The sequence below is a fragment of the Calonectris borealis genome, chromosome 1 (assembly GCF_964195595.1).
Source record: "Calonectris borealis chromosome 1, bCalBor7.hap1.2, whole genome shotgun sequence".
Classification (NCBI taxonomy): Eukaryota; Metazoa; Chordata; class Aves; order Procellariiformes; family Procellariidae; genus Calonectris; species Calonectris borealis.
This window is the reverse complement of record NC_134312.1, coordinates 200,459,157-200,471,738: the sequence shown is the minus strand read 5'-3', so window position 1 is coordinate 200,471,738 and position 12,582 is coordinate 200,459,157. Positions and strand designations below refer to the sequence as shown.

The following is a 12,582-nucleotide window of genomic DNA, read 5'->3' as shown; positions in this document are numbered from 1 at the left end:
ACTTTGTCTTTGCCAAAACGACTGCGAAATCGGTCATGTCACTTACATAGTTTTCTCCAATTCCTTAGTTTTATTGCCTAAATTTACTCAGAAGAAAGCATTCACTGGTGCTTTGATTGCCACGAAGCAAAATATACCTACAGATAAAACAGTAAAACTCTACCTTTATTTGGTTTTTTTTTTTTTTAAAGTTTAGAGGATTCAAACACACAATCAATTATAGTATTTGTTCTTTACAGTAAAGGCAGTCAGATACTATGTCAAAGAATAGTTACTTAGTCACAGCAACGAGAGCTATTTGGTAGCTGAAGAGCAAGCAGCTGCATGAATTCCTAAATGCGTTAAAGCACCTTCATAGCTCCTCCAAATTAAATTACTTAACCAAATTTGTAAAATTTAATCATACCTATTCTCTTTATTGCAGTAATTGGTGAAATCACTTTCGTATCTTGTAGTATTTCCTGCCTTGGTCTCCATTTCCGTGGCTTTAGAAGAGTCTACTTTATGGTTATACTTGGACAGAATCTACAGGAAACATTAAAAGGTAATAAAAACAATTATCTAGGAACTCAAAACAGGATTACAGGTTATACATTTTTAATAAGCAGCAGAGAAGTCTTTCTTTTTGAAGAACAAAATTTGGTAGAACTAAGTCCTTTTAATTTTACTATTTTGATATTAAAACTATTTAGAAAAAAAAAGTGTATTAGCTAACCTGTAGAACATCATCTGGTATTCTTGTTATTTCTGGAGGTGGAGGAGTACTGAGTAACTGGTCATAGTGGTTTATTTTGGGAGGAGATGGGTCTCCAAAATGCTTAAGATACTCATCAGAGCTCACAGCAAAAGGAATGCTATCTTCTATGTATTGTTTATCTTTCTTTGTCACCGACTCAGTCTTTTCCTCCTGCTTTACCTGCTGCAAAAGAGGTATTAAATGCTGTCAGTTAATTTACTGTTGTGGTTTAATCCGGCAGGCAGCAAACATCACAGAGCTGCTTGCTCACTCCCCCCCTCAGTGGGATGGGAGAGAATCGAAAGAGTAAAAATGAGAACACTTATGAGTTGAGATAAGAACAGTTTAGTAATTGAAATAAAATAATATGCTACTACTACTACTGCGTAATGAAAAGAAAGATAACAAAAAGAGAGAGAAATAAAACCCAAGAAAGACAAGTGATGCAAATGAAAAAAAAAACAAAACCAATTGCTCACCACCTGCAGACCGATGCCCACCCAGTCCCTGAGCAGCGGCCCCCTGGTCAGCTTTCCCCTAGTTTATATACTGAGCATGACATCATATGGTATCTAATATCCCTTTGGCTAGTTTGGGTCAGTTGTCCTGGCTGTGCCCCCTCCCAACTTCTTGTGTATCTCCAGCCTTCTCAAGTCAGTAGAGCATGAGAAGCTGAGAAGGCCTTGACTGTGTGTAAGCACTTCTCAGCCATAATGAAAACATCTCTATATTATCAACACTGTTTTCAGCACAAATCCAAAACATAGCCCCATACTAGCTACTACAAACAAAATTAACACTATCCCAGCCAAAACCAGCACACTTAGGTAAAAATTTGATGTTCTTACAAAATTACCATTAGAAAGTTTTTCTACAATGACATAAGAAAAATTAGTATTGGAAAAGAATCCCAAACTGACATTTGAAAAACTGCTTATGGTAAAAAGTGTGTGAAAATGTACATAATTGCTATTTACTACCTTAACTTCTGGTTTTAGCCATCTTGTTTCAAAATCTGGAAACCGTGGTGTTCCTGCATGACTGGGAAGAGGCAGTTCATTTGTCTTTGGTGACCTTGATAATACTGTACTATTTGTTCTGGAATGGATTTTCACATCAGGAGTACAGAACACAAGTACCATAGGAGAAGCCATCCAGTCACCTGCTGAAATTAAGCAGGGGGGGGGGGGGGAGGGAGGAGGGATGGGTGGATAAAAATAAAAATACATACATACACACACATATATACATATTATCAGTTCCAATGCTCCAGTTTAGTTTTCTATTAGCTTTTCATAGATTTGCATATTCTAAAACACCTGTATCATTTTAGCTGATATTTTTAGTATGAAGAACCATCCGAATTGCCCAATTCCATAAAAGCAGCAAATGCAAATTAAAAAAAAAAGTAATAAATCTAGTCCCACTACTGAATATAACTGAAAAAGCTCAACTTAAATCAACATTGCTTTAGCTTCTCATATATTCAATTATCACTATGTTTGTCCCAAGATCTTCACCCATTTTCAAGAGAACATACTACATCTCGTCTCAAAGAAGTTTTAGCACTACTCTTGAAAGATCTAAGTTACTGTCTCATTAGCCTCTTTCAAAGCAGTTTCTTTCCTATCTTTAAACAGATCTAATGGGTATTCTCAGAAAAAAAAGGCTAAGTTGGCAAAACAGTCTTTTTATTTCAAATAAAGGTAAGTTGCAGTTACAAAATGATGGATCCCCTGCATAATTCTAGATGGATATGAGTAGAATAATGAGCAAAGATTTATACTGAAGTGAGAAACTTTGCCACAGAAGCCACCAACATTTCATTTTCTAGACATTTAGTACTTATACAATGACTGGGCCTAAATTAACTATATTTAACAAGAAACAGTTTAAAAGTTTACCATGTGTTTACAATGCATTTATACATGCATACATATATTTATTTCACATTTATTTTATTTTTAACTTACCATTCTCAGCTGTCACTTTTGGTTTTGGCCCAGGAGTAACCACGATTTCCCTGGATGTCATTTCTGGTACATTCACTTCATGATCATCTTTTTTAACCAACCTGAAAACCAAAACCCTCAATTAGCTCTCAAGTAATATGAAGAAATCACAATTAAAAGAATACTGTCAACCTGATCACTTTTCTAGTATTTGTTCATCAACATGCAAGTCAAAAATTAATTTCCTCAAAGATTATTTTTTCCATACATTTTTTCATCTAGGATTCTTCTGCAGCAATTTGGAGCATGCAAACGTTCAGTCCATCCACAAATTATCAAGTACACTGAGATTTCAATCAAAGGCATAACCCCCCCCCCCAACAAAAAAAAATAAAGAAAAAGGTGTCCAGGGTAGGATCAATTTTCTTTGTCCCAGATGGTCAATTCTGTATTAGGGGCACAGTCTATTTTATTTTAAATTGCTTGTTGCCTACAAAATTCTAAACAACAAGAGGAAATCTTTTTGGCTCTTAATAAAAGATTTTTAATTCAATTTTTAAGTTTGAATAAGATTACCTATGTTATTCACTAGCTGATTTCAGAGTGAAAAGCCATTTAATATCAATTCCACAAAATTAGAAACTGAAATTTTTAAAATTCATTTTTCATATCCAAGATATTCTAGTGGAAGAAGGGTATAGGCAGTTAAAGAGACAATACCAGACAAAAAGCGGAAGTTTATCTAAACTCTACACAAAAGTGTGTCTATAAGAAAATTATTTTAAATGTTTAAAAAGTTATCTTAACTATAAGAACCAGATATAGAGCTTCTCTACAAAAAGCCTAAGCTAAAAAAAAAAAAAAAAAAAATCCATTTGAGGCAGTATATTTTACTTAGATGAACACATCTCAAATTTTGAGTTAAAAAAAGAAGTAATTTTTCAAGTCAGTTTTGCCTTGGAAATATTACAGTTACCTGAAACCATATGATTTTTAGTTTTTACAATGGAGAAGAACAAGTATAACAATAAACACTTTCTTTCAATTTTTTTTTTTTCCTTTTCTTTCATAATTACTTCTGGTTTCAGTTTTGTAGTAGGTGCACTGAAGTATATTGTTCTTTTTTTACCTGCTTCAAAACTGAAAACCTGAAAAACAAAGTTGGAGGAGTTAAGGTCTACTAAATATTTTTAAGAACTTTGAGATGAATTTTTAAAGTGGTTTTCACACAATGCACAGCTGCTAGACAGATTTCAGCTAAGTACAAGATGTGGCTGGCACAAACAAGGAATATGAAAGGGCAGGTCTGCCTCCAAGAAAGTCAGAATTATTACCTGTCTACTACAGGTATAAGGCTAGCTCATTTGTACTAGTTTTTTTGCTTTTCTGATCCTCAGGGAAGAGAATCTGCACATTATCCAGTAGGGAACAACCAACCAACCAACCAACCAACGACGTGAGATGAGTGCTTTTTTGAGGTAACAAGCTGTTTAATTGTTTCAACCTTTCTGATCAAATCGCAAGCTAACTCTAACTTAATATTGTAAAATGAACAAAACAAATAAGCTAAAAGACAGTTAAACAACATTTTAACTCTAATGGCTTAATGTCATGACCTCTCATGTATGACACTAATTCTGAATCCATACACAGCTTTAACTTCAGTCACAATTAGTGTGTATCCATCTGTTTTGGTCATTAATAATGATGATGTGTTAAAGAACAATCATACTGTAACTAATTCTCAACAGAATTTTAATATTATCATTAGGGGTATGGAAGACTGCTAGTGTGTTTTTTTTTTTTTTGTATTATATATAAATATTGCTAGTGGACTGTCTAATTGTTTCACTAGAAACCACAGAAATAGAATCTACATTTGTGGAAGTATCCATTTATAAATTACAACCATAATTAAAGCTGAAGATCACATTTAAAACAGTTCTTATTAAATAGGAAAAGTCATACAAAACCACAAAAAGCTATAGATATCAAAAGAACTTAAATTGTGTGATAAGCTGAAACTATTTTCAAAATATTATTTGAGAGGGAATGCTTTTTGAATTAATATTTTTCAGGATTCAGTAAGTTTTCCTGTTATTACAATTCCAATACTATAAAGCTTTACAGACATTATAGTATTTACATAACTATTCAAAAGGAAAGATCCCAAAACTATTTTTAAAGAAAATGTATCTTTTCACTTTCACTTTTCCCCCCAGCAATCTTAAAATTAAAAAAACATTCAAAATTTAACCATTGCAGTAATCTGGATTTTCGGGGGACAAAGTCACTTAAGTTGGCATGGTTCTGAAGAACTTCACACCTGTGCCTATATTGCAAATATCAAGACTTGGAGGGGAGGGAAGTTGAATGATTATTTCCACAATTTATTTTGAATATGGCTCTTGTTTTTTGAATAATTTCTCTAAATACCAAGTATTTAGCTGCAGAACAGCGAGTTTATTTTAAATACTACCAGCTTTTAAAATTGAATGTGTTACTAATACTAATTATAAAAACATGATCTAACTACCTTTACATGACCTTAGAAGTATAGAAAAATACTTCTACTGCTAAGGTGTTCTACACTTCACTGCTGCAAATTCTTTTCTTTAATTTTAATTAGAACAGTGAAAATCTGGAGATGTCTTTTCAACAGAAGACCGGAGCAAAAAGAGCTAACTGTTTGTAAGGTGGGGCTGGATAACATAAGAGATAATACACTGTTTCTACAATGAGGCATTTTACAGAATGCTTTAGAAGTTTTTCTGGGTCTATATTCCTAAAGCTTTTGAAACCTTTAAATTGGCTATGTAATACCTACTGCAGACAACATGTCCTCAAAACCAAATTCAAGGTTAAGGGAAGCAAAAGATGATCACAGATGTACTGTGCATTTTCCCTTTGCAAATAGATTGTGTATGCAAGATCCTTATGGTGCAGTCAAGGGAAGGAGTATATCAGAGATGCGTTTCGTGGTAGTGTATGGCACTGCAAAGGGTACGTGAAAAGACACGTAGAGAGTTGAATAAAGACACAGGACTAACCAGCTGGTAGATAATAACATATCACCTGCTTGAAGAAAAAGAGAAGGGCAATAGCAGCAAGAAATTAGTACAGCAAGAAGAAACTACAGAAAATTCAGTAGAGAAACAATCTGAACTTAAGTAATTTACTCACTTCTTGCTTGTCTGAGCAGTTTTATGAATAAGTGACATTGTATAATCTTCATTCATACACATGGTATGTTCACTAATGCCAAAGTGTTCAAGTTTTGGTGTTATGCACTCATAATCGTCCATCCTTAGCATACATTTTGGTGTTTTAGGCAAAATACAGGGGGTCTGTGTTTTTAGTGGCGTCCTGTTCTTTGGATTTTCTTGATATGCATTTGTTGCATGTTGTCCTTTCACTGCACTCCAAGGCCTGGAGAAAGCATATTGTGAAAGACCAAAATCAGAAAGCTGGGGGCTACGCAGTGGGTCTTTGGGCACCAGTGGCTTCTCAGTACAAGCAGGAAGATGAGGTGCATCATCTGCTTTTTCTTCACCAGATTTATTCTGGACAGACACCGTCAAATCACTGTTAATTTCTTCCTCCTCTTCTGTTTGAGAAAAGTAATAATTAAAAAAAAAAATTATGTCAGAAGTTTTTGTTTTAAGAATTTATAAAATAAATTGGACTTCCCCTCCTCCAATCAAAAATTTTTTATTTATTATTGTAAAAACTAGATTCCTTCTTTCATTTTAAAGCACTGAACCTGAAGCTACAACAGATATCAAAAGCTTATATCAGCCTAAGCTGTATTTATAATATAGGTCACACATTTACTGAATTTCACTCAATTAGTAAATATTATTTCTAGGAAAAATGAAAGTGAAAGATTTTTACACAACTGTATTTTTATAGAATTCACCTCCCTGCATGGAGCAGACAGGAAGTGCTAATCTTAAATATATTTGTTTTCATTTCAGTGCAAGAGTGGAAATTCATTAAAGATGTACCACATAAATGACAATGAAAACAAAATTTGTATAGAACTGAAAATGTTTTTGGGGAAAGAGCAAAGGTTGCACACAATACTAAAATGGTCATTCTTCAGAAAACCAGTATTGAAGAAAGGTTATGAAAGGTTATGAACTAAAAACTCATGAAAGAGGGTAGCTTTTTAGATAACAAGAAGAGTCCACTGCAGAAATAAGCAAACGTGTAATTTGTACGTTTCTGTAATTAGATAAACTGAAACATACCAAAATATTTGTGAATTCCTGCATGATGCAAGAAGCGGGGGGGTGGGGTGGGAGGGGAAGCTATTTAAAATAATATGGCAGAGGCATTACCTTTTTATGTGTATTGGTATTACATATTCAGATACACTTAGCTTAAAAATACATCTTAAAAAAAAGCTCTGTTTGGAGTCTTCTTTAAAGGCAAAGAGAGGACAGGAAGGAAAGTACTATAAAATCAGAGCCTTCTGCCATATCTTTATAAAACAGTTGTAGTAGCTTTACTTGGAGGTGAATATGGTCCACGATCACAGCTTTGTTTTGTGTAATGACTGGATAACGCTCGGGGAAGGTTAAGGCCCTGCCAAAGGCGTCTTGAAGATTGATTGGGCCCTTGATACCGAGAGGGGTATGTGTAGTACTGACAGTTGTAGTATTTTAAACTCATTTGGCATATCTGGATTTTTCACACAAGTGCGTGTGCACTTTCTGACTGGTTAAGGATCTGCACCCCCTGCAATGATCAAGCTACTACTGCTTCATAGATTGCCACGAGTCACCTAATCCCCGTACGTGCTTCTCTTGTCCCATTTGTGCTAAGGAGCACGTTATTATTACGGTGATTTCAGTTAATGGAATTTTCACATATGAATACGAACTAATTTAGATACACCTACAATAGCTCCCCATGCATGAGAAGCTGAAGCAGCATAATTCTCTAGCTTATGAAAACACGTTTGCTAACATGTTTTCTGAATATAACTATTACAGGAGAAAAAAAAAAACCACACACTAACTTAAAAGCATGCCAGGAGATCTAACTCTAAGTTTTTGTATTTTGGTTTATTCTTATGGCACCAGTCACAACAGAATTTTTTACCCTCTGGATATTATTATAAAGCAAATAACATAGATGTACTTGATCTCTTAATTAATAGAAATATACACATAGCTAAAGAGAGAAACATTTTAGAAAATTACATTTGTCTTCACATACTGTATTGCCAAGAAATATTACCTGTAGAGTCTTCGGCATGTGGTTTGTAGCCATATTTCTGGAACAGCTCTCTTATTTTTCCAAGATCTGCTGCATTTCTTTGCATCAATATTTCAATTGCCTTCATAAAGTCATGAATTGTTTGTTTTTCAGAGGAACTCTTACCTAGACCAGCATTAACATTTTCCTTTGGGGGTGGAGGGAGAGAGGGAAACGTACAAATATTGGTTTTCAGATCACCACACGGTAGTTGTTTACACATGAAGTGTTTTGGGAATAAGTATTGAACTTCAATTCAGATGAGATAAGCAGCAAATTTAGGTCTTATCTATACCTGAAAACTAGGTTAAAATATATCAGGAATATACGAAAGTGTACGAAAACTTAAAAAAGTTAAACTAAGATGACAGTTCACAGTATGAGAACTACTTACTGGTAACCCCTCAAACAAAAATATATGCTATTACTCCATAAAAATATGACATAACAGCAATTAGTTTGGACTCTTACTCCTCCTATACAAAGAATTAGTGCAGAGCAGATGGTAAACCTCAAGTTTATATACTAGCTTACCTCTCAATTATTTCTACACTTGCTCATTTCTATAGCCCATTTTTCCTACTTCTATTAAAGAAATAAAGAACATTCTTCACAAGTTTAACTGAATGTCTGAAGGTACTGAAACTTCTGTGAAGATTTTCTTTATTCTAAGCGCTAGTCATTGAACACAAACAAGCATACCTCTTCTGTACGGAGCTGCTGCTCCTGAATCCTTCTCCCCTATACCTATGCCTTGGCACAGCTACAACTTCCCTGTTACCTTTGTCCCCTGGTGATCCGAGCAACAACAGTGACTGCAAACTAAGAAACACTGCTAAATCTGCTTTAAGTCATGCACAAGTTTTTGGGCACTACTCTGACATCCACAGCCATTATGAGGACTTAGAGGTAAATGAATAAAAATAAGGGTCAGAACTGCTGACTAACAAAATCGTATTGTGGCTTAATGATCAAAATAGAACCATAAGTTTATGGAACACCCGCTCCCTCCTCCCCCCCAAATTTTTCAAGAAAGAAGTGAGTTAAGATGTTACCTTCAGAGTCCTGATTTCACAATGGAGGTCATGTAAGACTCTTACTGAAGATTCATCCTCATAGTCTTTGATATGCATGTTCACGTGAAAGAGTTTGGAAAGAAAAAAGAGGTATTAGTATTTTAGCATGCAAGGACATTCTACATCAGAACGTAATCTCCTATGTTGGAGTCATATGTTAGAGAGTCAAGATAAAGAAAACCAGAGAGAAACTAGTTCACATCGGGTACCTTGCACAGCATGAGACTGCAATTTACACAGTATGTTAAACTACACAGAGAAACTGCACAGGCTTTCATTTTACTGTTGCAGCTAATACTGTAAAAATTAACGTATAGCAGATGTTGGTACAATACGTAGGTCCCTGGGCTATCAAGGATTATTTATGCTAAATCTTTATCCTTAAAGAACTTGAAATAATAATAAAAATTGGAAAAAAAGTGATATATACACCACTGAAAAACATACATCAACAAAAAGCTGAATTCTTCTGCCTTATTTGCACGTGGGCAGATGTTAGTATTGTTCACTTACACATGCAGCAGTCATTACTTCTTTCACTGGAAATCAAGGTTAATGCAAATAGTGTAAAAGAGGACACTTGCTATGTGACAAGACATAGCACAGCAATAAATCTAATTAGAAGCTTGAGCTATCTGTGCAGAGAGAGAACAAGCCCTGCAAATGCGTTTTGCTGTCTCAATCCATGAAAAAAGTAAAAGCAAGAACGTGATTCCGCGTTCGTCCCGTTTTTCCACGTGATAAAAGCTCACCTACACACCCACAAAGTTGCTCAGAGAGACAATGATAAGAGGGGAAGCCCAAATAATACCCTGCCGAGCTACTCCCAGGCCTATCCCCGGAGCCATCAGCCCACCAAAGGTCCATCTCTGCATGCCTAGAAGGATTTCGGGGCACAACGGCAGGCGGGAACCCAAATCAAGGACTCCCGAGGAACGACAGCCCCCAGGCTATCCCAGCAGAGCCATCAGCTCCAGCGCCCAGGTATGACGCCCATCATCAGGAGTCATCGGGAGCAACCCTCCAGATCGCCTTCCGGACTCGGGGTCTTGCTGCCTGGGGGTGGGACGGACACGCCAGCAGGAGCCCCGGAGCAGGGCTGCGGCCCTAGGAGCAGGAGGCCCCGACGCCGGCGGACTCGGCCGCCCCAGGAAGGAGACGAGGCGAAGCCTGCGCTTACCCGTGTCTTCTCTGCGTAGGGCCCGCTCGAGCTGCCTCACCTCCTTCTCCAGCGTGAGGGCTAGGGCGCGCAGCTTACCGAAGAAGACCCTCGACACGTCCATCGCCCGCGAGGAAGGACAGAGGGACAGCGCCAGCACCACCCGGTGAGGGCCGCCCGAGCCCCGCTCCCCCCGACTAGCCCCAGACCACGCGAACGGCCATTAACGGCTGCCCCGGGCTGCCGCTGTAGGCTCGGAGCGACCGTGAGGAGAGGAGAGGAGAGGAGAGGAGAGGAGAGGAGAGGAGAGGAGGACGGTTACCGCCCGCCGCTAGTTTCGAACCGGTAGCAGCGCGCGCCCCATTGGCGCCGCCAGGCCCCGCCCTCCCGCCGCGAGCTCTCGCGAACTCTCGCGAACTCTCGCGAGACGGGCCGCCCACCGCCTCCCGCAGCCATCTTGCTTCCCGCCGTGGAGCTGGAGCCGTTACCGCAGTCGGTGAGTGAGGACGGAGGGGAGGGGCCCGTTAATGACAGGGCTCGGAGCGCTGCTTGGCCTCTCATAGTGCTTCTTCACCCCGAGCGCGGGGTGTCTCTTGGCGGGTTGGCCCCGGTCTTGCTCGGTCTGGCCCTGCGGGATAACCCTAGTGGGGAACGGGCAGGGGATCCTTCTCCCCAGGCAGCAGCGCTCCGCCGCGCGCACCAAAGCCCGCCTGGAGCTGGCGAGTGCCGAGCGGCCCAGGTGGCTCCTGTGGCAGTGCAGAGCCCCGGTGGGCAGCTGTGCCGCGTCGCGCGTCGGCTTCGCTCCCGATCGAGGCTGCAGCGGGCGCAGGCTTGAGGGGGAGCAGGCGGCGCTGCTCTGCCTTCCCCTGCCGGGAGGGGAACCAGACACGGAGGCAGCAATGCCCCTGTGAAGCCCCACAGCTTCGTCTCTAAACTGGATCAGAGAGTGGAACATCAGCATGCAGTTCCACCATGGGAATGGGATATAGGGGGGGTGGCTTTTCTCAGCAGTAGTGCTGGTTTATGCTATGTTAAAGTGCCTGGGTGACTTATTAGTTGCTGAAAATACTGTGTAAATGAGAGACCTAAGAGTTAGGCGTGTTTAGGCCTAATAAACAGGTTAATGAAGAGCATCTGTGTCAAATCTAAACGTAGCTTGGCCTTTCTTGCCTCTTTGTAACGCCTGTGTGTTGTGTCAGAAACCGTATTCGTGCTTTCTACATATGCTAGTTGGTCTAGTATAGGATATTGTTTTTATCTACAAACCAGATTTCCCATAGTACAAGACTAGGTAATTGTATACTAATAAGTTTATGGAGAGGCTGTAGTTCAACACTTAATAGTGAGGAAAGGCCAGATCTGCATCTAGAAGGTAGACCTGGACATAACTCCCTGTTTTGACAACGCAGTTATCTATTTAAAGAAGGAATGAATGAAGTGAATCCTTTGGTTAATAGTATCTGGGACTGGATTTTTCATAAGTAATTTAGGGAGGACATGCTTTAATCTCAATTTAAGGATAACTGAGTAAACTCTTTAGCTAAATAAAGATTTCCGTTTCCCTTTTCTGGTCTTAAGTTTCCAATGTGTCTTGTCATTGTACTGTCTAGTGTACGTAATGGTTGGTTGTGAGTATCAGGTTCTGAACTTCAAAACAGCCAGCTAAAAGGCAGTGGAGCAAGTATTTGCAGATTTTTCATTTTTCTTGTTAATTTTTAAAATTTTGTCCCTAATGTAATGAGTATTTTATATTTTTGTCTATATTTTCAGGCATAATGTTTTTAACAACAGTATTACTCCGAAAGAGAATTCCTGGAAAACAATGGATTGGAAAATACAGGCGACCAAGAGTGGTTACCCTTTCAATGAAGCAAGCAATGATCCGAAGGTTGGAAATTGAAGCAGAGAATGAATATTGGCTGAGTCGACCTTACCTGACACGGGAACAGGAGTACAAACATAACACAGAAGCAAGACGTGCAAAATGGGAAGCTTTCAAAAGCCTGATAAGAGCAGCCAAGTTTCCTGAGCATAGATATATCAGCGATCATTTAAACCACTTAAATGTGTCGAAAAAGTGGACATCTTAAATAGGCGTATTTATATTTGGCATGTGTTATGCACTACCATGGGATCTGCTGTTGTGCCTATTATGGTAGTTTTGTAATTCAGTATAATAAGGGTAGATGACAAATAAGACCTTGTTACGGTGTACAAAACCTTACATTAAAAGAGTCCTACAGAACTGTGTATGTTTTCTTATTATTGTCTCGTTAGAAAAAGACAGTTCTGTGGCGCTCTACCATCTTCCTGCCTTCTGTTCTTCAGGGGTTTTGCATAATACAGCGTGAGTTACCAAGTGCGATGATGATGATTCGAACAAGATTTATAGCT

At 38.6% G+C, this 12,582-nt stretch overlaps 2 protein-coding genes across 3 annotated transcripts in view; one reads left to right on the top strand and one right to left on the bottom strand.

Moving 5' to 3' along the window:
* ZDHHC20 (zDHHC palmitoyltransferase 20) overlaps positions 1 to 12,582 on the bottom strand; it is a 69,062-nt gene that overhangs the window by 2,027 nt on the left and 54,453 nt on the right. The window contains exons 12-18 of the mRNA XM_075139931.1: positions 9,009 to 9,073; positions 7,936 to 8,101; positions 5,872 to 6,295; positions 2,710 to 2,810; positions 1,717 to 1,901; positions 716 to 919; positions 407 to 525 (exon numbers count right to left, since the gene is read on the bottom strand). Coding sequence (XP_074996032.1) covers positions 407 to 525; positions 716 to 919; positions 1,717 to 1,901; positions 2,710 to 2,810; positions 5,872 to 6,295; positions 7,936 to 8,101; positions 9,009 to 9,073 — 1,264 coding nt within the window. The remainder of the gene's footprint in view (positions 1 to 406; positions 526 to 715; positions 920 to 1,716; positions 1,902 to 2,709; positions 2,811 to 5,871; positions 6,296 to 7,935; positions 8,102 to 9,008; positions 9,074 to 12,582) is intronic.
* MRPL57 (mitochondrial ribosomal protein L57) lies at positions 10,583 to 12,433 on the top strand. 2 transcript variants are annotated; one of them, XM_075139937.1, is made up of 3 exons: positions 10,626 to 10,684; positions 11,799 to 11,865; positions 11,959 to 12,433. In XM_075139937.1, the coding sequence occupies exon 3, from the start codon at positions 11,964 to 11,966 to the stop codon at positions 12,276 to 12,278; it is 315 nt and encodes a 104-aa protein (XP_074996038.1). In that variant the 5' UTR covers positions 10,626 to 10,684; positions 11,799 to 11,865; positions 11,959 to 11,963; the 3' UTR covers positions 12,279 to 12,433. The 2 variants fall into 2 exon arrangements, with proteins under 2 accessions (XP_074996037.1, XP_074996038.1); XM_075139936.1 differs by lacking the exon at positions 11,799 to 11,865 and having other exon boundaries at positions 10,583 to 10,684.